We start from the raw sequence: 27171 nt of genomic DNA on the forward strand, positions 1-27171 counted from the left end.
CACAAAAACAATTCAGTAAATGCTTAAATATTGTTTAAGTGAATTGTTATATAAAAATTATTGAATTTCTGGAAAGTTTAAGTATTTCACGCGCGTCGATAATTTTAATTTAATTTTGTTCTTTATTACATTATCATCAGCCTGTACGCGGAACGTAAGCGTTAATGCTCAAAATATCGAATGTCGATTACTCGTGATATTACGTACTTCGATCTCGCACGATGAAGTAATGGATGTTGTGGTCGGTGTCAGGATCCCTAGCTTGAAGGGTGAACACGTGAGTGTTCGGCGGTGCGTTCAGCTGAACGACCGTTTGCATCGGTAGTGGCCGATTAATGAAATACGGAGGCTCGTCATTCACATCCTTCATGTTGATGATGACGCGCTGATTGTCGGTATCTATAACGTCACATCGATTATCGTATACGTAACAGCCACGCGAATGCATTAACAATGTAGAGCAGCGTTGCTGAGTACGCCACTTGCGTGTTGCGAAATTTTAATCGCTATTGCAATACTATTTCAATGCTATTTTTTAATGAGGCACTTCAAAGATTAACGACCTCGAATTTATATTTAACTGTACAGCAAAGGTAAATGACACATTACTTTTTTATTATGTTTCACGTGAGAAATAATAAATTCGATTTTATAAGGAAATACACCATTAAGAAGAAATTGAATTGCACAGATGCTGTATTCTTTTATATTACCAGTACGTAGTTACCTTATATTTCAAAAAGAGAGGAATTTAATTCAATTAGAATTTAACATTATTCCCCTTTCTGTGCAAATGTGTATTCCAGTTTTTCGTATGCAAATAGCGTTCGTCGCAGCGCTGATAAATAAGTAATTCGTTTTGCAATATGTAAAATACTACTCGAAGCGTGGGCAATAAGAATGCGCTTCTACAGAAAGATCTTTTGAGTTGTATGAAAATGTAATATGAAAGCAATATGAGATAGAGTAATGTTTGATTAATTTTTTTAAATATGCTATTATATTTAAAATATATATTTATATTATAAATGGGCGAGACAGAAATTGCTACTTACATTGAAATCCTTTTGAAGCCGATGTTTTGCGAGAAAAGAAAAGAGTTACAATTAATATTGAAAATAATGTGGTTGTGAGAGATAAATTTTCCGAGATACAGCAGACAGATACGGCAATAAATATAATAAATTATAATATTATGTAATATTGATTCATAATATGTATAGGTAAAAAATATATATGTCTAAATTAGTTTTATGTTATAATTATAAATATTTTATTCGCTAATGAACACTCGAGAATAAAATTTTGTCATCCAAAGAAAGAGAAAACGTGGAAAGTATATCCTGAAATATTTATTGCTGTACGTATATATATTTATAATATTTCTGCAAAGTAAATGTGAAATTAATGTTCTGATCCATATTTGCAGTCACCTAAACCAGAGATACTGCACCCTTTAAACAAAGCCCCAAAGATTGAGCATGAATTAAAGAAAAGCGTGAATGTGTTCGAGAACGCCATGAAATATGTGCCAGTTGAGACTATTTCAGGCAATACTTATCGAAATAAAATTTTACCATCATAATATGGGCACGGAACACCGGGTGGATATCGCACGCATGGCTCTTCACATGCGAAGAATATCGAAACAAAAATTAATTAAACAATATAAAGATCATAAAAAATATTATATATTCGAATACAATAAATTATTTTTAAAAATACAATCAAAAGTGAAAAATTGCGCAAAATAAATATTTTCCACCGTAGCCTCTACGTAGCGATAAAAATCAAATTAATTAAAAGGTTATGCAAAAACATATTTTTCAGTAAATATCGACACCAACACTATGAATCTCGGAATATTAATAGGTAATAATTGTAAAAGTTTTTGTGATAGTACCTGTACCTGTGTTCGTAATAGTAACCCAGAAGTCGATAGTCTTCTCCGGGCCCAGCTCTTCGTAGTCCCATTTCTGTTTGACCATCACAGAGCCATTGGCGCCCACGGTGACCCACTTGTTCTCGTCTCTTATCTTGTAAGTCTCCTTCTCATTTTCCTTCTCCAGATAAAACGCGATTTTACCCTCGATATTGCCGTCCGCCTCCGTGAAGTCGACTTTCTTTGTCGGTCGCACCGCCCTAGTGACCCTCCTTTTCTGAATACGATGCACTTCCGGTGGATCATCTGGCTCTGAGGTGAGGAACCTCACGATAACCTTGGCCGGTTTTTCAGTGCTGCGGCTCGGGATACGTAAGTCGTGCGCTTCAACAACCAGCTCGCACGCGCTGTCCTGATCCGGATTGATTTCCGGCTCGCCGGCCAGCAGTAATTCACCGGTCTGCGGCACGACGATCAGCAAGCTACTAGGCGTGACCAACTTATACGCGACCTTGTCCCCATCGGCGTCCTTGGCCGTGACTCTGCCCACGGTGGAGAACCTCTTCCAACCGGGCTGCGCCACGTTACCTTTGCGTAAGGTGTCCAAATTGGTCGGCCTGATGTCGAAAATGTACAGCTCGCGCTCGAAAATGGGACTGTTGTCGTTCTGATCGAGCACGTGAACAATACCACTGATCTTCGAGGTGCTGAGGAAATTACCGTCCGACGCGTGAATCACGACGGTGTAGACACCGCGAATCTCGCGATCCAGAGGTTTCGCGGTGACCACCCTGACGCCCTGCATCTGACTCTTCAGGGTGAGATTGAAGCCAGTGTCATTGGATTCGCTCTCCCGTAGGGCGAAGGGACGTTCTCCCTTATCGTCCGGCAGGATCTTATAGTGTACCGGAAAGCTGCCGTGGGCCCGCAGAACCGGGAACCCGTCTATCCGCGTTCCAATCGGCGAGTTCTCCGGTACTTCACCCTCGCCCAGACGGTCATGCGAGAAGGTCAGCATGTTCCGGCGATTGATGACGTAGAGGTGAAGGTCGTGGGTCTGCGTGCCGTTGGCCAGTTCCTCCAGAACGATCAGGTTCACCGGACGGTCCACCAGCGGCGTCAGATCCGACGTTGTCATCACCAGGCCGTTGTCCAGCACGGTGAAGTACTTGGAGAAACCGGTCTCCAGAAGACGGAAATTGGAGGCGCGACTTGCGTCGCGCCGGAATTGCGTCACCTCGTAACCCGGGTAGACATCGTGCGGCAACACGGCCACCTTGGCGTAGACGACGGAAGTGATTGCCAGTAGGAAGACGATGACTCGTGCGCGCCACATCCTGCTCTGCTTGTACTGCTCTCCCGCTCTCTAGCCTCTCTCTCGCTCTCTCTCAGTACGCCAGGTACCTTTACTAGAGCATCAGTGTTGATGCCAACTGAAAGTAAACGGAGGAAACTGTTAGACAAGAAGATGAAACATGATAGGTTAACGTAAAAACTATATGCTCGGGGAAGTAAAGCACTGGGAAGTTTTGATAAACGAACCGCAGATAAATAGAAGTTAATAATGAAATAAGAAATTGATAACATTAGGATATTATTTAATTTGAAAATGTTTAATTAAAGTAAATGAAACTTAATTGACACTAGATTTTCATGTGCAAGTTAATAATAATAATAATAACTTTATTTAATTAAAAAGAACATTTGTCTAACGCTTATTTAATTATTGTATTGAAAAGGACTGGAAATTGTAAGTCAAAACGTTTGCGGTTCTATTTATATTCTGAGTTCTAGCATTAAATAAAGGTTCCTTTTAAATGTTTAACTGAAATTATTGAATTTGCACACGATAATCTAATGTGATAGCTTAGATTCTTTTTACATCATTTATTTTAATTTAATTCAATATTTAGAGCCTCAGATTGAATATTATTATTTTTATTTTTCTTTTTTTTAATTGACACACAAAATCATTCGCATAATTGCATAATAAGTTTTGCATAATATATATCAAAACATGACGCGTTTGTATTTAATTAATTTATCGCTTGAATATTATATAATTAAATGTAATGAATTAATTATTATACACATTTTTAATTACTTTTTAAATTATCTGTTACACATTTTTTAATTACTTTTTAAATTATCTATTAAAACATTATGAGGGGAAAGTCTAATGTGGATTCTGGATTAGTGGATTGCGTATGCATGAACCTTGTGATTAATAATAGATGATAAAGTATTGCACTGCTAGTAATATTTAGCGCGCGTGACAAATATGCGTCTATGAATTTATTGAAACAGATGAATTAACATAGCGTTAATGAGGCCGTGATGGCTAATATCCGCGTTTAAGCGTTTCCAATGAATTTGCATGCATTTTCAATCATTACATTTGGAATTTGAACAGCCGAGCCGTAAATTCATTACGCGTGAACAATTTACGCGCGCATCCTGTGACGCTTATATATTCGCGTGCAATTACACGCGCGTCGGCCGCAACGTGAGAAAGCCCTCATATAACGTCATTAACGTGCCTCGTACAAAAGCTCATGACCCGTGTTACGTATTGGAAGCAACGCAGCAAATTAACCTTAATTTTATTTTCGATCGAACACTCCCTGTACACGGCCATAACGTGCATTTAACAGTCACTTCCTAACATAGCTTGTTGTGCAAAGTGCCACCGAGTACTTCACATCGTTTATCTTCTAAAACGTTGCAAGTGAAGTATTAGGGAAATAAAAAAAAAAGGTGTTGATCGATAAAATTTGAAGTAAAATTTACTTCTGTGACGTAGCGCATTTGTATTTTGATATAAATTAAATTGCAGCATATTTATCTGTAATATTGCGATATCATATCTTGTTTCATAACTCGTTATTTAATCGGTGAAGTGATATTTTGATTTAATTAATTTGAAATTGATAATAATAGCAACTGTGTTAATTGTATTTTAGGAAAATTCTCATATCACGATTACATAAATTTTATTTTAATGTTATTATACACGTAACACGATATAAATAGCGTGAAGCTCTCGTGGAACCTAATATGATCTCATATATCTTTTCAAAATGCGACTATCTTAATCTTGTGCTTTATATTCAATTACGGAGACTACTGTTATCATTCGCATAAAATCCGCATTGCACGAAACGCTTACTATTTCGGTATTATGATAATACTGGAAAAGAGAAACATCGTCATTCTAAAGATAAAGATACAAGCCGCATGTAGAACAGTACAAATTGAGCAATATGAATGGTAATTCTACGTTTATGATAATGCCCGAATCGAACGTTTTTTAGCAGACTTAATTTTACATGCTTACTCTATTAATGCTTGTCTTTCGTAATTATATCTCACTTTATAAATCTAAAAAGAATCGAGTTATAAATCTAAAAAAAATCAAAGAGACAATGTTCTAGATAATTGTTATAATTTACAGGAATATATTACATAAATGATATTAATTTTTTATTTATTACGAAAGTGACGTTTACGTTTTTATTGTACAATGTGAATAATTTTAAAGAACAAATGTTAATATTTTTTATCAGTTACTGTATTCTTTCCGAAATTCGATTGAGATATAAACGTATTATGACAAAGAACGTGAAGATACAAATTAAAAATTTAATTTAAGAAATTTTAATCAAAGTTAAATTTTTTTTATACAAGTCGTATCTGGGTTAAATGCTCTAAACGCTGGGTTAAATATGCTCTAAAAAAAGTATCGTTATCTAAGCGATTGAACTGCGCGATGAAGTACCGACGGTCAACGCGCCTTTGGCTGTCATACGCTGCGCAGGATGCGATGAACAATGTCCGCATGTACCGGAAATAAGAACGGCGCGTACGAGTTGACCATTGTCATTTAGTAACCCTCCGTTCCATTTGATTCTATTCACGCCCCAAGAGAACCGGATGTGAGGTCAGCCGCGGCTCGTTTAAGTTCGAAACCGCTCGGTCCGCGACGGTCGTACCGAAAAAAGAAATATGCGAACATAACTGTCTTTGTGATATAGTAGAATAGTACAGTATTGGATGTAATATTACCTCCGTGCTATAATATCACACGAAATAAGACGCACGGATTTATATTTTTGACAGTTATCGCTCGCTACGCGGAGAGAATTTTCTCTTAAAATTTACCTTTAAAATCTGGTAATTGTAATAATGTAATGTGTGATTTCGAGGAATTTTACTATACTTTTCAGTAAAATTTACTATAATTTTAGTAAATTTTACTAAAAAGTATAGTAAAATTCCTCGAAATCACACATTATTCCATAATTACCAGATTTTGATGGTAAATTTTAAGAGAAAATTCTGTCCATGTAGAGAGAAGACATGCAAAAATTACTGGTTAATAAAAAATTCAAATATGAACAAATAAATTGTAATATAGGTTTTTGAACGATCAAAAATTGTATAATTAGCAATCTAATTGATATTTTGATTGATTAGTAATTTGATAATTATAACAATTAAATAACAATTAAGACTATAACAATTAAAGCATTATTAATCTAATGCGTATAATAGTTAAATAAAAGTAGGACAATTGAACTTTTTTAATATTCGCAATATACTGCTCAGTAAAAAGGAATAGTAAAATAACTTTCACATTACTATTATGCGAAAGCTAAATACACTTTTCCGTTAAAAATAAGCGAAACTACGTCAATCTGTTATAATAACACATAAAAGAGTGGAAAAATATATATATTCTACTTGCAGAGCATATTTGGGTAATATTCTTCCGGCTACATAAATTAATCTCGGCTCGCAATATAATTACGCCAATCTACAAAACGCGCCGGAAACGCGCGCCGTCTGCTTCGCCTGAAAAATTATTTCGCACAGTTCCAGTTTTAGTTTGCATGTTGCCCGGCTTCTCCTACTTTTTGCTCGCCCTCCCTCCTCCAGTTTTTATTCTCTTACACGGCTCCTAGCAGATGTTGTAGCGGTGCTTCTGAAAGCAACTCGTTCCGCTATTCCACCAACTGTTGCGCTAATAGCGTACGAATTTCTCGCAATTGTACGCAACGTACGATAACGACAAATTCATGTGCGTCCCTCCGCGCAACGGCGCGAGCTGCCAACTGTCTTTGTGAGCAAAACCACGTACTCGCAACAAGACAATACCGCAGAGTGTTTTCAAGAGCTCAATCCACACCGCGCGGCAACTGTTTCTAACAACGTATCAGGTCCCGCATCCCCCGGCAACCGCCTGCAGGTCGCGCGAGAGTTTCCAATCTCCCGATACCGTGGTAATGCGTATGCAAGGGATTCAAATTCGAAACAAGCAGCCACCACAAAAGCGCGAACAAATCTTGAGACTAACTATCGATGACAACAGGGTCAAACTCGAAAGCAAAAAAGTCGGGAATAGTCACTGCCTTCGTACAAATAAATGACAGAACTGTTCTTAAACTCTTGTGCATTGTTAATCAATGAAGCGAGAACAATTTGAAGAAATTTACGTTGAAAAAAATATATATTAAGTTTCTCCTAAAAAATGTACAAAACCGTCCGTTTAGATAATCAAGTTCCAATGTGTATTAATTAACAAGCACGGAATTAATTTTCTAATTTCAATTAAGTTATTATCCCACACAAAACTATTAATATTAATTAATTCGCATGGATTTGAAATTTGATAGAACACTGATTTTTTTTAATATTAATGACTCGTTTATTCGAGTAATAGATTTAGAAATGTCTACGGAGGTCACATCATATCAAAGTTAACTTTGAATTTATTTAAATTCATCACGTTATTGTTGTGTTAAATTTACAATTATAATTACACAAATATAATAATAATTTAACGCATTTTCTAAATAAAACGAAAATTCAGAAAAACGCAATATGCGTAGTTTCCTTCCAATTGATATTACCCGGGTGTCAAGGTTTGATTCAGTACGTTCGAACGTGCATGGATATGACATTTTAATACCAAGTACCTATCGGATACTTATTCGAAAACTCTCTAATTGATTTCTTGACAATTGAATCGCGTTAGCGGCAGCGATACGTATTGAATTAACCCACCACTATGCCACCCCCGGATCTATTTTCATCGTGGCCGTTACTCGCGCACATTCGCAATCCGTTTTACGCGCCCGCGCAGAATAATCTCCTCTTTCTCTCTCTCTCTCTCTCTCTCTCTCTGCCGCCCATTCTCCCGGTGTTTCCAATCTCCTCTCACTCGTCTCCCCAGCGGCCTCCTGTCTCGAGAAGTCGAGACCTCGGAGTCCCTCCGAGGGACCGGAGTCGAGGGCCCCGCGGCCCGAGAGCAGATGCTCTCCGCCGGTCTACAAGCCTACATTATACGGTTAAGACCGACGGAACACGACACCTAATCCCTTCTCGAAACGTATTAAATGACTTCAGCTGGGGACAGTCAGGAGCCGGGCTCCCGAGCACAGAAAACGATACATTCGCGCGCGACCCTCAAAAAAAGGACCGGCTTATTCCAGCGCACTGACCTTGCGAGATTGGCGGCGTATCCGCGGGCGGAATGCACCCGCATAAGAACCCCTGGTCCTTTTCGGAGATAATCGGGACAGCATCTCGAATTTTTCTCACGAGCAAACGGTGTAATCGCACACAGGTGCTTACTCTTTCTAAATAGGTTTTTTAAATTGTAAATAAAAGAAGCCAATTCCCTTTTATATACTTTGTCGAGTATAATAAAACGCATCTAATTGGTGTAATGTTATTATGAGAAAATATGTTATTATAAGGAATAAAACATCGCAATAGCATTTTGACTTTGTTTTATTAAGAAAAACACTTGAAATGAAATAAGTGCAAATTTAAATAACGGTTTACATTAAAGGTTTTAGTAAAATATTATAGACCACATATTATTTTTTTCAGATTTTAAAAATATTTTAATTATATTTTATATTTTATTAAATAGACAGCAATGGCGCAATTGTTGAAAAAATACAATATCTAAATCTACTTTGTAGAGATGGTTTTGAAAAGTCATTTCTACAATATATTCTTCAATTATTGATTATCATGTATCATCTGAAACTTGATTATTAGATTTTTCCTTTTTTTTAGATATAATTAAAATTTTTATTACATGTATATATTTATTTTTTATTAAGAATTATTAAATTAAATGACTAATTAATAATCTGAACGGATAACTATTTGAGGAAGTTGTAGGGCAAGAATCTGTTATATGTATATATAAAACAATTAATTTATTTGAACGATTGTGAGTGATAAATTGTAATAAAAATGCATTTGTACAACGCATTTGATTAAAACATTACATATATTGTATGGTATCGTCACCAATCATTTACGAAATGTCGTGTTAAGCAAAATTTATTAATTTTCATACATCATATCCATTAATATATTTCAATGAATATCTCCTATTAAGACATTAATTGATTGAAGTAAAAATGTCTTGATGTTTGTATTTATGTTCATATACAACAGAAAGAATAATTTTTTTTCCGGTGAAAAAAAAAACGAAAATTATGTTAAAGTATTAATTATATTACTTTTATTTAAATGCACAAAAAGAAATCATCAATCCTCTTATGATTTCTCGTTTCCATGACTAATGCACATCCACGATTATCGTTAGCACCAAAGAGCGTAGATCCAATAACTAGACTTTAATCAACAGAATTAATAGCCATCCTGCGACGTATAATAGAGTCATCATCAATCAAAAAGAGAATGGTAATTAAATCGTCGTAGAAACGGCACGATTACGTAAGTTACGCTACAAAGTAGGTGCAACAATGCGAAGCATCTCCATTTGTAAAGCTAAATACTTACAAAGTGAAACGGAAATCGCACGTTTACATCTAACATCGTTCAGAAGTTTAAATAGCACCATTTAATTATTCTTGATGTTCGTATTTTCGAATCAAAAGATTTACAGAGTTATTGACAAGAATCTGTTTTATCAAAACTAGTACAGTATTAAAACCAGAGTAATGAAAATGCAAATTAAAAAATAATGCATTACTTATTAATTTTTTAATAAGTAATTATTTCTTTACACATTAATTAGTAAAACAGTAATCCGAAATGGAAAAAATTGCATTGATTATTTAAAAAATAATGCGTAATGAAAAAAATTGCATTGATTATTTCAAAAGTAATGCGTAATTAAGAACCTTCGTATTGATTATTGAAAAAATAATATTCTGTAACAAAACCGTAATGCATTACAAAAAGTAATGCATTATTTAGATCTCTGATTAAAACATGTATATTTGAAACGATACAATAAAAATCTTGTTGAGGTTAAAAATTATAAATTAAAAAATTGTAACATTTCTACTAATGTTATGCGAATGAGACATCTCTGAGTTTTTTTATAATCACATTTCCTAAATATAGTGTATCGTCGTACAGCACACTTTTCTAATATTTGTTTTGTAGTTTTATTTTGCCTATAGAGACAGAGTAACGAGAAATGTGCGAAATTAAGAGGAAAACTTTGTTCTATTGTGAGGTGCTGGAAATATCACATACACCTTAATGTATATACACACCTACACGCACAATACAAATAGCATGATAATGTCGAGAAAGAGAAATACATAAAACTACGTCCTACAAAACAAGCAATATGTTAGACATTGTAATTTTAGTTACCAACTCAATTTACAAAGGCAAATAGTGTTTCTGATTCTGGAAAACTTTGCTTTTTCAGAATGAAAAAATTAATATAATTTGTTGGAAAAACATGTTGAATTAGAAAATAAAGGTATAATATAAATTATATTTAACGATTTTAAATGATTACAATTTTATTTAGTAGTATTTTATTTAGTAACAATTTATTATTTAAAGAGAACAAATTCCTGCCAAATAATCTTTACAGAATCATAGAATTTTCTAAATTTTTAGATTTATCTTCTATTGTATGATATTTTCACACATACATATATATGTATATATATATATATATATATATATATATATATATATATAAATTAATAATCCAAAATTCTTTGAAACATTTGATTTACTATTTTTTTTATATTATGAAAAGTGGAAATAGTATAATCAAAACTTTTCGAAGTTCTATGTGCAAAAAGATTAAGGATTAAATAAATCTTATTCTTTTTATTATCTTATATAAATTTCCGAAGGAGACATAATTTTCATTCTGGCTTTATTTCACGAAATTCTTGAAAATATCCATTTCAGAGCAATATTGGAAGCGAAATACAGATGAAATACAGCAAACGCCGGAGCAATTTCTTTCTCTGCGAGGTTCGTTGTAATTCCTAACGAAACGCGCACTATAATGGATGAACTTCGGAAGAACGCTCACAACCGTTATAAAACCGCTCTAAATGCGTGAAATCGCGGGGGCGTGCGTACTGCCGTGCCGGCCGGGGATAAATCTTGCCGGGCTAATAGGCTTATGTCACGGTTAAAACTCGCTCTCTTTAGATTGTTCGGTGATAGAAAGGAAAAACTCCGCTCTCCGCGGTTACGACTATTTTATTCATGAAAGAGAAAAATTAGCTATCACTCATTGTCCTGTAAAAAATCTCATCCGAATCCATTTCGCTGACTTTGAAAACCATTTCTGGAGAATCGGTGACATCAATCTTGTTCTTTTCCTTGCAGCTCGTCAAGTCCATTCGTTCGTTAAGTCCATTACTTGCGAAATTGCTTAAAAGAGATATATTGTATCGATGCTTTGATTAAATTCATTGATTTATTCAATACTTGATTTGTGCGTGCGAGTTTTATAATAAAAGATTTATATAACAATAAAGTAAAGCAAAATTAAGATTATTAAGATCCGTAAACATCTCTTATTTGTACTGCAGTGACTTATTTGCAGCTGAAATCGGTTCGGGATATAATAAACTGCGAGTTGCTTCGAAAAGCTTGCTTGCAAAGGGTCGTCTCAAACGCGCTTTATTCGTTTTCTATCAGAATTTCAAAGGCTCAGTTTATAATCTTATCAGCGGAGGTCGCAGGTACGATCTTTACAACAACGGAAGAAAGGGCTTTTAAATGCGTCAAAGGGTATATTGCCAACCTCTCGTAGCATAAAGCCCTCAGCTTTATGCATCGCGGTGTGTTCATTACGACTGTGATTTCTATGAAGGAGCGCAACGCTTAGCAGTTGTAAATTCTCAAACGCGGTCACCAACGAGACAGAGAATTCTCAGGAAGTATGTACATTTTTTTATATGTCACCATGCATTAAGATATTTTCTTAATTAATTATATACGGAATTTAACTTAATTAGCCCTTATTGGTTTATCTCAAATAAATATTTTCTGATTTATTTAAAAACTATATGTATATAATTTTTAAAAACATGTTATACAATTATCTATGTTACATATATATGCTAATTTTACATATATATGTATATAGATACATATACAAAAGTACATATATATGTATATAATCTTGTAACGCAGATAATTGTATAACATATTGTTTAATTAACATTGCTGCCATAAAATAAATACTTTTATATCGTGGAAAATAATATCAATATTTTTTATGTAAAAGAGCATTTTTCTTAATTTAAATTGTTAAAGAGAGAAAGAGAGAGAGAAAAAGAGGAAGGGATGTAGAAACAGCCAATTAAAATTGTTTTTAAAGGTAAAGTATACATTTGTTCGAACCCATAAACGATTAAAATAAATCTTAAACGCACAATAATTGAAAAACATGAAATTGTAAATAACAACATTTATTTATCGTTTTTTGCCTTTGTAAATATCAACCATGTGTACATATGCAGCGCAAATTACTATGACCACTATGTACATACATAGCGCGATTGATTAAAAGTTGGTTAGCTTTCTAAAAATGCTTTTATAGCTTAATTGCCAAATGATTATTATTAAATGTATATTTAATAATATTTAATAGAGATATTTAATAGAGTTTATATTAATAATATTTAATAGAGATTATAACATTTTTCTCGCAAAATGTTATTAATTTCTATATTAAAAATAAAATAACTCACTCGATACGCCGATAATACATAAATAATACAAATATATAACTCTATCTCAAAATATATAATTTGATCTCGAAAATATGCGTTAAAAATAAAAACTAAATGAAATTTTATAAATGTACAAATAAATTTACATGCTTATATGGTATACATTAAGAATGTTTGAAAATAAAACAAAATAGTAATTGATAAATAAAAATCGCAAGAAATATATGAAAATAAAACAAAAAGGTAACGCTTGAAATATAGCTGTTTAAATTGTTATTACCTTTATTTGTAAAATTTGGTTATTTCGACAGAGTCGTACATGCACGCTTGTGCGTATTTGCAACGAACGTTATTCGCAATTGGAGGGCAACTGTTGGTATTGTTGGAAAAAGTATACGCTAATTGCTAGAGATACGAATTTTAATCGGGCATCACTATTCGGTTCGGTGTACGTTTGTATGTACAAGTAGACACTGTTTGGTTGACTGTTACGTACCGAAGCAACGTGACCGTTTCGTTGAACAAGTTATCTGATTCAACGTATAGTCGGTGCGGAAATTATCTAACCAGTTATTTTGTGAATGTTTAATAAAATATCAACAATGTTTAGTCAAAAATATAACGTTAATTTTTTTTACTAAACTCTCATTAAAATATTAATAAAATGATGGTGTAAAACTACGTTTTGTTTGCAGACGCTCTCTTTTTTTATTAAAAATTAAAGAAGTATTAAAGAATAGGGTAAACGATGTGTACTTTTCATTATAGAAAATTTTTTACAGCTATCTGTAACATGAGTTAATTAATTGCACCGTGAATTAAACGAGGTCTATGTATGAAATTTAAAATCTTGAAATAAAGCTCATTAAAATTGAATCAAGCGAACTTTGTTCTTTACATAGTTTTAATCATTTTTCAAATATCCGAATGATTTGAACACGTTTTAATTAATTATATAAAAATGTAGTTGCATTTTTTTTTATGTTCAGTGACAAGTATGAATAATTAAACTGAAAAATGTATTTTTAATTTTTTACACAAAGGTAATAGTAAACGTGCCAGCAATTTATCCAGCGCCTGTCAAAAGTGTTGAAAACAAGATTATTTTGCCATCACGCAAGAACTTTGTTGTTTAACAAAGGTTTCTCGACGTTTCATTCCACGCGGCGATGACAAATCAATATTTGCCTATACCGAAATTCGACACCGCAGGGCGCGAACGCGGATTAAAAATTTTACCACGGCAAAAATCCACGAACGCCGCATTCGCCATGGTGGAAAAAAAAAGGGTATCGGAAAGCGAGGTAGCGCGGATGGAATGGAACTTGCATTGGGGGAGGTCATCGGCGCTTATGAAATGAGGCAGTTGCAGCGCGGAGGGAATGGACGATGCAGTTCAAAATCGACAAGCCGTCAGTTAACGTCAGTATCAATTTTAAAGTAAACTGGCCGGCTGTAGGGCAACATCGCTATGGGAAGAAATGCTAACGTGACTCACGGCGATATGTTTGTTTTAATATCGCGACAATTTTAATCAACTAATCAGCGAATCAAGAACCTGTGTATTAACGACACGTAATCGTCTATTTATTAATGCTTATTTCAAGTATTAATAATTTATTTTACTGCCATTTGATCCACTATTTTAAATTGCTCAAGCTTGATTTTGAATTCGTAATGAACTACAAGAAAACCTTCTTGAAGAAAAGATATACGTTTGACAAAAATATTACTAATATAAAAAAATGTTCATTATATTGGATCCATTTTAAATTTCTAAAATTTATAATTCTTATAAAACTTGTAATTTGTAAAATCTTATATTAGTAATTAACAGTAAAAAGCGTAAATACAAATGTTAAAGAAGATCTGTATAGGAGAAAATATACTCTCTTGCAAGAATTGCTGCAAATTTATTAAATAGATCAAGATTTTTAAAATTTTGTCATGTAAAAATGAAAATAAAAACGTAAATGAAACGCAAAAAGTTGCAACGAATCATGACGCGATGAATTTTTGCAATGAGAAGAAATTAAATTTGAGTCACTCGACTCTTTGACGTCTCTATCGTTAAATCTCCTAAAGAGGCAACCATTTTCGAAGGTAACGAAGCGATTGTCCGGACAAAGTATAAACGACTCACCACGCATAGTGCACGATCAAGTGGCGGAACGTAGATCGGAATAATATACGAAGGATACACTTTCATGGCGAGGAAAATTGACATGCCGTACGCGTCGTTTAACAAACACTTTACACGTGCACGTGAAGACGATAATTTAAGAGTGCTGGCGGGTGCTGTTTGCGGAGTGGCGCCTTTATTAGAAGGAGGCGATCCGCTCTTTTATTAAAGACCGCACGCGCGATATTTCCTCACGTGCGCACGTATCTCTATGATCCTCCTCTCGAGGATTAGGCAGACCTTTTAATCTTTTCATCTGCTGCTCGCGTCAAGTTTAGCGAACGCGAGCTCCTGTCGTCCATGTTCTCGGGCGAAAGTTTAACCTTCGCTTTATCGACATACTTGTCCGTAAAAATAAAACAGACGGCCAAAATCGCGCAAAATCTAGCTAAAGGAATTTGCTGACGCTTGATATTTTTCTTTACGCCCTCAATCTGACACCTTTTGTTTGGAACAAGACAATTTTTCTTTAGATTGACACGAAAAAGCAATAGAAATTTACTGCGGAATGATACATGAAAATGTCAACGTTGTGTATTTAGAATTTTGTTTTTTAATTTTACCAGCAATATACTTGCATATATTTTTAACGACTTTGCGAGGATAAGCTTATAAATCAATATGACAGACAGTTAATATTGAAAACGGAGTGATCAAAATTTTTTAACTTGACTTTTACATTTTAAAGTATTCTTGTGACTGTCATCAAAACTTGGAAGAAAAGCACATTTCCAATTTCGAAAAAATTATTTAAAAAATCAAAAAAATATTTGTAATAAAAGAACTGTATACCTTGCGAGCATTGTTAATACACATTCTTAATGAATAAGAATTCTCTCTAACTTTTGGACAGTGACACATTACGCGGACCATGTTTCATTTGGTGTTTGCATAATTTAACGTAATCAGTGTAATGTTTAATATTCAAAATCTTAAACATTGTGATATAATGAATGAGATGACAGTAAATCTAATGCTAACCTAATTGTCTCAAACATGCATGTTTATAAGATCTGTAGTATTTATAATTCTTTTACTTTCGTCAATACCTTTAAAATCGACGGAAAATAATATGTGTTCCAATAAGATTCAATATTTTTAAATTATATTTTCTTTTATTTCTACAAATCTTTTATTTATTAGAAAATTGATTTTATATATAGAGTAAAATCTCGTTTAAAAAAATCTCTTACCCTTATATACATTTATATATATTTTTATAAAAATTAAGAATATCCGCTACTGATCTACCCCTTAGAAAAATTTTCTCTGAAGTTAAGAAAATCCTCTTGATGCTATTTTAAAAGAGACTGCTATAAAAATAAGAGAGAAAGTCTCAAGTTGAGGATGTAGTTTTTTCGGTGTATGATTGCACTCTCGTGTCAGCGATTAGCGATGAACGTGAAGAGATCCATTGAGCCAATTAAGAGGCCAGGGAGAGCACATGCTAACGAGCTGCGTAATACTTTCTGAGAAAGTTAAGCGCCGTCGTCTGGACAATGACGGAATGTCCGTCCGTTGTGACGAACAAAGGAGGGACGTGGCGAGAGAAAAAAAAAGAAGGAGAAGATCGATGATGACTAAACGGCCGGGGGAGAGGGAGGGTTGAACGAGCACTTGCAATCCGCGTCCAGCGGGGTTAATGAGGGGTTACGAGCGCACCGGCACAAGTCGTCGCGACGAACGGAAAAGGAAGCTAACCGCCGCCAAAGAGAAAACTTTCGATTGATCTTTCCTTTTTTTTCTCTCCGCGGGGAGACGATAATTCACCGTGTAAACTCGAAAACCAAATAATATTCACCGCGAATATTCCCTCGCGACGTTAGTCTCCCTCGCGATTCCGCGCGTTTGAGCTTGCTCTTGCGTCTGACGTTTTAATTGCTTGCCGGATTAATCAGACGAGCTATGTATAATATTGTAACTATTATATATATTATGGGCATATTCCGTATCTCAGTTACGTTAACTGCAATATTATATGTATATATGTGTGTGTATGTGCGTAATATATGAACCTATATTAGTTATTGATCTTATCTCTCGCAACTATCTCGAATTCGTGTTATTAATTGCGCTATTGATCTTGAATGTTTTACAAAAAATTACCTGATATTACTTAATTAATATAAACTTTTCGTTATTTATAAAATAAATATATAAGCGTTTTATTATCGTCCAGATTGCACGCCTTTTAAATTTAGTGCACAGGTAAAGTTATCTCACGAAGTTTAGAAACAAATTAGCTATTTTCGAGTTGTCACCTGATTCTCATTAGCATACCACGTTGCATGGAATATGCAACTCGCCGTAATTACTTCTAGAGAAAAAGCACTTGTCGTTCAACAATGCCGCTAATTATCACGGAACATTGCGAGCGATGAAATAAAACTGCTGTGTAATCTCAATGGCACAAAATTGCATTTAAATAATTATTTAAAATTATGCAAAAGTTAAAAATATTAAGTCTAATAGACGAATTAAAAAACTACGCGGTATCGAAAGTTTTTTTTTATATTATTATTTATAGATGGAAATAGAAAGTCTTCGATTAAGGTCAGGCAAATCTTATTTTAATAGAATTGTAATTTGCATATTTATTTATACAAAACTCTTACTTATGAGCATATTTAAATTTGAAGGGCTGGAAAACACAAAATACCCCGACAAATTTTTGTAAGGTAATCCTCTCAAATTTATTATGAAGTAATATAAACCCTCGCGACACACCCTGCGGATTGTTTTACATTTCTCTCAGTCAAAAGGAAATGCGATCGCCGAGTAACCTTATGAAAAAGAAAAATTGCCAGAATTAATCCGTACTGTCTTCTACGGTCGAAAAACGGATACATTTATCTTGAAAATTTCCGGATGCTCACGCCTCTAATAATATCATTAAACGAGATACCAGCATAGATCCTACTAAAATACCATAACAAGGGCCCGCGTGCTTGAGTCGGAGGCCATTAGTTTCTACAACGAACGCCCATGTATATCTCACGATCACTTCGAGATAGTTTGCCAGTATCCTTGATAAACTTGACGAGCAAATCTCTCTGACAATCGGCAGCTACGAACGTAAAGGTTGTCCCGTAGGGTGTCTCAAGTTATCTGCACTTCCTTACATTTATCCCTTGAAACAAGATAGCGTTGTTACAGTCTGATTGAAGTTCCAGCTCTTCCCGGTTGCTTAAAGACTCTTAATAATTTAAAACCCTGATGCTCTAGCCGATAGTATGATATCTACATTTACTAAAATTTACATTTACAAAAAGAGATCGTGGAACACGTTCTACAATTTAATACATTTTAGCTATCTCTCTCCGTTAGTCATGGTATTGTGTACCCTGCTTTTGAATGATCGATCGATGGCTACCTTTAGGGATGCAAACTCCCTGCGATCGATCGAGAATTCGTGGAGCTTCTTTGGGTAATCTGCAGTGGAGAGCGTGGCACGCGGCCGATTTTCCATCGCCCGACGGATTTCACCGCGACGAAAGCCAAATCCCGATAGCGCCAGATAAGGAAAACTTGGCGATAAAATGGGAACCGTGGAAGAAAATGGCGGAATACGGGTACATGAGATTTCGTATGTGCGAAAGTGTATTACCATGAAGCAGCAGAAAATTCGGCGAGCATTCTTCGCACTCGTGAATTGAATTTTGCTTACACAGTCTCGAAAAATTCTGCTGACACAGTTTTGGAGAAATCTTAAGGCAGCTTATTTCAGGTGCTCTGCCGAAGAAAGTTTTTCTATTTTGTTTCTAATTTACTTTATTAGTTATTACGTTTTATCTATTAAAATAAATTAAATTATTATTAATCTTATAATATAATATTCTCTTGATGAAAATAAATGTTGGACTAATTTTTTGGATTTTTACTTTATCACAATACAAACAATTTTGTTAAGATAGACTCATTTAAGTTTATTTGATTTATTGAGTTATTAGACTGGTAACAAGTGAATAAATGAAAGTCTTAAGAAAGTAGCTCCGACTTATATAATGCAGCATTAAGCTATCATCAGGTTTTCCCGTTCGAGCCACTTCGGTATCTCGTATATCCTATTTATGGTTAGTGCCCTCGTCGTAACTCAAAAGTTACATCTCCTGCAACTTCTTCTCTCATACACGGTCAAACTTTATACGGATTTATGTGCGGCTTGTAGCCATACATCTCCTCCTCACATTGTCAACTGCGCGTGACTATTATAAACTCCGAAAACCAACGCTTAATAGAATTTTGCTCCTAATTACGCTTGACACTTATATCCGGCAAAGCTCTCTCTTTCTCTTTCTCTCTCTCTTGGAGGTAGATATCTAGTTTCAGTTGATCGGGGCTGCGGGGAATCAAAGTCAAAGCTTGTAGTTTATTCTGTACGTACTAATGTTTTCCCGACTGGCCGGCAAACGTAGGGAAGCAACCAATATCGCGGAGCGCTTTTCCCGGCGGATCGCCGTTGGCGTTCGGCTAACTAGATTTTTCCACTTTCCACTTTGATGAGCCCTACAGCTTCCCCTCTTTATCGCCTTCGATAATTACGACTTCCAGATCCCGAGATGACCGGCGCGCGTCCGCGCCGACCTTTCGCGTTCGGGAAAAGGAAAAACGTCGGAAATCGAAAGGCCATCCTTTCCCGCCCCTCCGGTCAAGGGGGGGTCTCACTTTCTCCAACTATCGGACAAGCTTCGCGAAAGAGAAAAGCGTCCATTATAGCCTCGGCCGTTGGCGGCGACGTCGGGGCGGAAGGAGAAAACCACTCCCGCGTCGCGTCGCGGCGTCTGATTCTTCGCACATCGATTCTTGCGGGCAAAGGCCGCCGGCGGCGCGCAGTTTAGCTCGTAAAATATTTCGGCTGCTGTCGCCGTTGGAGGACGGCCATTTCCCTCATCGTCTCTCTCTCTCTTACACCCTTGCTCTTTCCCTCACTTCTGCTCTTCAGCTCCTCCAGCGTCGCTCGCTTTTTCCCCCCTCATCTTTTTCTTCGCTCTTCCTCCTCCCGTTCTCTTTCTCTCGCAGCTTCTCTCTTTGATGCTACGCCTTTTAGTACATCCGTCTTCCTTTCTCCCGGCTCTCGTTTAATATAACCGCCTCGGTTTATCCTCGTCGCATCCTCTGTCCTTCTTTTTCTATCCCCTTTTAACGTCTTTGACCCTCTGCCTCTCTATCCCCCTTTCGTTCTCTATTTCTCTCACGGCCTGTCGAGAGTCGGAGAAGAGGGGTCAGAACTTAGCGATCTATCTGTCTCGTTCCGTCTCGCCTGCCGTGCTCTGGGCATCTCTTGATATAAGGGAGAACGCTAGAACAGGGGGTTCGCGGAAATCCCGCAGCGACACGGGGAGTCGACCGAGACGATGACTACGACGACAAACTCCCTGCGGGGAAGGCACTCCGGAGTACAGCAGGCGTATAAGAGAAAGCGCGGAAGGGTGGGCGACAAGAGGGTCCGGAAGACGGAGTGACAAAAGAAAGAGAGAGAGAGAGTGAGAGGAAGTGCTGGAGGGAGAGACGACTGCGTCGCGAGACGTGGAGGAGCGGACGTGGAAGAGAGTCGACAAACGAGGAGACAAACGCGCTCCGGTCGAAAGAGCACGCGTGCGGCAACGCCAGGGAATGTTGCAAAGAGGAGCAGAGACAGGATGAGTAAAGAGACAGAATTGCAGAAATACGATGAAGGCAGGGAAAATTGCCAGAAAAAGGAGGGACGCGAAACGCGGGTGAAATTTATTCCCTTCTGGAATTAAACTCCCCGTGGGTGATCAGAAATTCTACATGTGCGAGTTTTATAACAATTTCATGTGGCTATGAATGTGCGAACGCGCTTCCAGAAAGAGACGGGAGCAAGATGAATAGGAGATCTGTTGAAATGTGGGAAGAGAAGAGAAAAAGAGAGGTGGGAGGAAAAAGGGGGACAAAGAACGTGAGATTTACTTTTATCCTGGAATTAAATCTCCCGAGAGAGAGAGAGAGAGAGCGGTCAGATATTATAAAAACTGATACGGATACGTAATTCAATATAACTATGAAAAAGAAGCGGGCAAAGCGCAAGAGAAACAGAGGCAAGACGTGGCGATACGAGAGAAATGTATAGAGGGGAAAAGTAAAGATAGGAAAAAATTTATTTCACGCCGAGATTAAATTCCCGCGGATGATTAAACTCGTTTCGATTTTTGATTATACAGATAATAAAAATTGAAACCTGTTCGAACACGCGTAAAATAACAGAATACATCGCGGAGATGATGATCGAAAGGGGGGGGGGGAAATGTAGAGAGGATCCGGATAGAGAGAAAAGGGGAAAGAAAGGAGAAAAAACAGATGGAAAAGTTTATTACTACTTTGGGATTGAAAGTCCTCCCCAAAGACAATCGGAGATTATATAAAGTGGCCAGGGGCTTATAATTTCATACACCGCGCGCGATTCCAAATTACGGCTAGGATTCCAACCGGCTCAGGTATGAATTGTTGAAACGAGTTTGATAAGAGCGGATAGGATCGAGGGATGGAGATAGAGATAGGAAGTAGAGGTTACTTGAATTGATTGAGAGAAAAGCCAGGAAGGACGGCTACTGGTAGAGAGGCTTGAGATGGTGCTGGCGGTATGGAGCCCAGCGATGAGGATGATGATGGTGGTGGGTGCTGGCGGCTACGACGGCGGCGGCGGCGGCGGTGGCGAGGGTGATGGCGTAGCGGCGCTGGTGGGGTCGAGGGTTGTCAATCGATAGCGGTTGCATGCGTCTGAAACCACCCTCGTTGCCGCTCCGGTCGCTGCCGCGTTCTCTCTCTCTCTCTCTCGCTTCCTCCTCTCTTTTTCTCTTTAGCGCGCCCCGTTGCCGCGCTATATCATTGCCAGAGGCAGTTAATCTGCGAAGTTTCCCCCGGCGTCGGTTCCTCGCCCGATGCGAAACGTATATATGTATTACGCGCGGCTTACTGTCGCGATAGCGTTTAAAACTTTTCGGGGATCCGGTCGCGCACCGGTGCTTTTACGACGAGGTCGCACGCGCGAACGGACGGCTATTAAAGTGACGACTCGCCCCGTGGGCAAGACTGCACTCTCTCCCGGTGTAATTGCGGTGTAAACGCGCCTATAGCGGAGATATCTTAAATCGCCTCTCCGCCGACGGCGCAGGCGACGCCTTCTGTCCATTGTATCGGCCCGGCGACAGCCGGTTAATGTCTTTATGCACCTGATAATAACCTTCGCGCTGCAGCTTTGTGAAACGGATCGGATCGCGTCTATAGCACTGTGAATAATCTTTAGCACACATAATCCGTTTCCCGGTAATGAAGCAATAACGTTATCTGCCGCTTGATATGGATTTAATCCCGCGTAAAAGTGGATCGAGCGTGAAAATAACGTTTGCGGTAACGTATTCGTAATAAGAATCGTTAAGAATCCCGAAGCATTCGACTAAATAAAAATAGCATCAGAGCATATAATTTATTTGGTGTCTAATCTTTCTTAACTTGATAGCGATTCTTTCTTTATTAACAAGGGAAAGGCGGTGACATTTTGAATAAATTATATGTCGCAAACGCAAATAAATTTTGCACAAGGATGTCTATTATATTTAATTATGATGTATAGGTGAATTAAATCAAGTAGGAGTGTGATTATTTCTTCGTTAATTAAAAAACCATGTCGTCTTCAACGTATGTCTTTTGGACTCTTGAAAAATTTCATACATGTTTGTGCATCTCCGGCAAACGTAGTAGCGACGACGCATCTGGAAATGTAGCACTGGGAAAAAACAACTAATACATGCACGTGCGTACATACACATGGGATTCAAGAATCTCGTTTTCACAAGAGAGCCGATCTACTTTTTGCGACACGCGCGTCAACGCTTGAAAGCTACCATTTATTTCTACGTTTCAAACGCGATGACACGCGGACCCGCGGCAGTGATATCGCGGAAAAGAGTGACTCGCCAAAAAGCTTCTAACATACGATATCCCGCGCGAGTATCGAATCTTCCTCTGCGCACGGTGCACGGTTTTCGCGGTTGTAACGAGACCGGGAGGGCAAAATTACAGCGGCGGCGGGCGGCTTCGTTCGCGCGCGCGGCGTAATGACCGAGCCCGTGATGAACACTGGGATCACGACATCTGGTAATTAGGGACTGTACGGAAAAACGCCGGATGTCAGTGTGCTCGCTTAGTAAATATGGCATTAGTCGGGGGTTAAATTTCCTCGTTTGTCATAGTAATTGTCACGTTGATAACGGTTTAATGGGAACTTGAAGATGAATTTTTTTCCACCTGCGATTTCTTGCATCGCAGCAACATTAATCCTCTACTATTTATTTTCTGTTCCCTGAAGTTGTATGTCCAGGTTACATTGCGAAGATTATTAGTGATGTTTAGTAGAAAATCCCCAAACATTTTTTGCTAGATAATCTAAATTACTCTTTTTTGACTACATTTATACATTTTTTTTTTTTTTACATTTCAGATTGTGATTAAGAACAAGCCGCTTTCGTTAATCAGATAAGAAATGAAAGTTGATATTAATTGCATGTCAAATAATTTACCAACAGTATTTTTCGTGACTCGTAACTTTGCAAATTATGGAAATTAGGTATATTATGAAATATCATTGATGAATATTTAGACAAAATATACGACATTGATTCGACCCTCGTAATTATCTTTGATGTCCCGTGGGATTATTACATGCGTGCCATGTACATCTCATTGTTATGCTGCAAAACGGTGTCGTCGTGGTTGTCGCACGCTCGTACAATGTTGATAGAACGATGTCCGTGATGGGTTAGCAACCTGCCATTGGTCGGCCCTACCATCTTCTCTAAATCAATGAACACGCTGGGATCCGGCAGATGTTTGGGCAAAGCCGTGTCATTAGACACGGAAGAATATATCAAACTATATCGCCGAGGCAGAATTGCCGTCTCCCATATTCCTTTGATACCCCGCGATCGATACTTTGATCTCTAGCGCGCCGCTGGCCGCCATTTTTCAACGGCCCTTTTGTCCGCACGCTGTAATTTATTCTACCTACATTTGGATTTACTCAGTGGCTCTAATCTATCTCAATTGATCTGCGTCAACATCAATGGGTTAGGTTTACAAATACGATCTTTATCGAGAACTTTATTTCTACTTTTCTGGAAAAAAAAATATATGGGTTACGGAGAATAAATTTTTACGAACAAATAGGTACCGTGAAATGATTCTTTGAAATGAATGCAATTTACTTTTATATGAATTTCATATTGTTTTCCCTGAAAAATATATATTGTAGCTATATTTTATATTTTCCAACTTTCCGCTGCCCATTATATCACAGTTCAGAATAAATTAAATAAGTTCAGTTTTAGTTGGCAAATTTGCGTTAAAATTACTCGTTGATTGAAGATATTGACGGACGGATCGTTAATATAGGGTTCGTAGTTTTTTCAGAAGAAAAATATAGATAAAGCACAATGCGTTTAATTTAGTTTTAGATAATCCTTTTAATTCAGTGCTGTGACCCGTGGACATGTAAACACGTCTAATTTTAAGAATAAACTAATTAACAAAAATTGAACGTTAAAGATGGGGAACCTTCTGCGCACGCAAGATTTATTCATTAAAAGCATTCAGCACTGAAGGGATTAATGAACGGATAATAAATCTAGATATATCATTTTTTCTGATGCAATACAAATAAGATAGGAAGAACATGCATAACATGTGTACATAGAAAATCTTTGTACTGGCTAGTTTTTACAACGAGATACGCATTTAAAGTCAACTCTAATCTTAAAGACAATCGGACAGCTTCTGTTCGTGGCACAAATATTTTATGTTAAAATTTTCGATCTCTCGTGGAAGTCGGTACGGCTTTCCGCTCGCAATGTCGTGCCCGCGATTTTCTGTGATGCGCGGGAGGACATTTCCATCCGATGGAATAAATATGCCGGAATTTCAAAGAGAACGCGCAGCGTGCACGGAGGCATGTATCTGAATACACGAAATTCAAAACGGCGAAAGATATATTGTCGCGTAACGGAATAAATGACTCGACGGAATTGCGTGCCAACGCTGTCGCATCGCCTTCTTGTACCCAATTTTTTTTTGTAATCCTGTGAAACGATACCTACGTTGAAGTATCTGGGCACGAAAAATTTAATGTAATATTTTATTTATAATTCAATCTACCGTCTCGATTTTTCGTTACACACTCGCATTTTATTATACGCATGTTGTTGACAAGATGAAAAAATATGAACAAAGTATGAACATTGTAATTTATGTCCCGCGACAACATCTAGATTTTGTAAAAATGTTAAAGGTGCAAATATCATATTTATATTTCTTGTCAAACTAAACTTAAAAATGTTTTGGCTCTACAATACCAACTAAAAATTATCGAAATTTAATAACTACAGGTTTCTTAAGTTTATTCTTTCTTTTCTAATCAACGTGAAAAAAAAGATTTAGTAGTATCTGATTTTTGGCCTTGAAACCAGCTATAAAAAAAGAAAACAAAATGTTTAACTTGTGTAACGAAAATGTTTTTTTATTACTGTTTTAAATAAATTTTTGTATAAATATTTATTAGAATTTTAATTGTGTATATAAAGATTTTACTTAATGTTTCTTCTGCATCGAATTTATAAATAAGTACTAAAAACACGACAAGAATTGAAAACCAAATAAAAAATTAAATAAATCAATAAAAATTGACTCTCAAATGTTACACAGATATTCGAACGTAATAATAGAATCTATGAAGTTTTTAAATATTTGATAATATTTGAAGATGCGATATATACATCTTTAACTTGAATTTGAAATATTTTAAAAGCATTAACAGATAAATATAAGTATTATCTATCCCCTCCGAAAGAAATTGAATTTGTTTTATAATGATTTGTAGACAGTTGTGGAACAATCTTTTTCACAACAAAACTTTGAAAGAAAGTAATATTTTTGATAACTTTTTGCAATATTTAACTTAAAAAAATTAAATTATCTCTATTAATCCTGGATTTTAATTTCTTGTTTAATACTCTCTTAACTCTTTTAACAATATATTATTGATACAGTCTATGGTATAAAAATGTCTGTAAAAATAGTTAGCTGCCTTTGAACTTTAAACGGGGTTGCATTTTGCAACATTTATGCAACTTTTTCTAAATGTGTCCAATCCTAACGCTTGTACGTAGAAGGAAATGCGCAAACTGCCGCAGTACAAGTAAACGTTGGTTTGCTGGTGGCTTTTGAGTACCGAGAAGAAATAGATGAAACCGACAGGGCGTGTCGTCGCAAAACATACCGCATCTACTTTGGCCAAGGTTCTTATTCCTTGAGCAATATTGCGAGGACATTAAGAGTAAAGTGGATCAAGCTCGTATTGCAGTGACCCACTTGTATTTCTCGCTTTTCGATATATTTTTTAGTCCGTCTGGAAAGTCACATAAGCCAGGATAAGCCAACGCTCGACGTGTGCTTGAAAAGCGTATACGTAACAGGATTTACACGGTGTACAGAAATCGGTGTGAGATTTAAAAAAGTAATGCTCTATAATTCTTCACGTAATGAAGACCGTGAAAACCAGTGCTTGTTTTTTACTTTGTTTCTCTGCGTATTTTGAACGCATTTAAAACTTTCATTATAAATTACGATGTGCGAATGTAATTTTAAATTATTAATAATTCAAGATTATGCAAATAAATAGTCAAATTTTTTTTACAAATTAAATATATTTTTAAAAAAATATTATTTAAGAAGTAATTTTGTATTCCGGATGCAATTCACATACATAAGTAACATTAAAAAAGTACTTATTGTCTTTGATTAGCTCACAGCGTTACATGCGATATAATTGTAAATTTTATGTATAAAAATTTGCTTTTACATTCACAGCGTTTTAAAGTTTTGAAAAATAAAACAAACGAAGAAGATATGAATATTCAAAATTCACTGTATTTTTAATAAAAAGCCATTTGAAGAGAAAAATCTGTGTTTGAATGCGCGTTCATTACGAGGTTTTTTAAATTAAAATTTGATTATTTAGGTTATTCATACATGACGGTATGGAGGTAAGTATGAAATATGGTAAAATAAATAAAGTGAACAAATATTCCGCGATACCAGGA

General features: G+C 36.3%; 1 protein-coding gene across 6 annotated transcripts in view; it reads right to left on the bottom strand.

Moving 5' to 3' along the window:
• LOC105839332 (neural-cadherin) overlaps positions 1–27171 on the bottom strand; it is a 204628-nt gene that overhangs the window by 161663 nt on the left and 15794 nt on the right. For 4 of the 6 annotated variants that reach the window (XM_028193763.2, XM_012685573.3, XM_012685574.3 and 1 more), the window contains exons 2-4: positions 1904–3315; positions 1578–1625; positions 208–399 (exon numbers count right to left, since the gene is read on the bottom strand). In XM_028193763.2, coding sequence (XP_028049564.1) covers positions 208–399; positions 1578–1625; positions 1904–3218 — 1555 coding nt within the window. In that variant the 5' untranslated portion in view covers positions 3219–3315. Of the gene's footprint in view, positions 1–207; positions 400–1055; positions 1065–1577; positions 1626–1903; positions 3316–27171 lie in introns of all 6 variants that reach the window. The other 2 variants (XM_028193761.2, XM_012685576.3) reach the window with 2 other exon arrangements.

This window comes from Monomorium pharaonis, chromosome 10, assembly GCF_013373865.1.
Source record: "Monomorium pharaonis isolate MP-MQ-018 chromosome 10, ASM1337386v2, whole genome shotgun sequence".
Classification (NCBI taxonomy): Eukaryota; Metazoa; Arthropoda; class Insecta; order Hymenoptera; family Formicidae; genus Monomorium; species Monomorium pharaonis.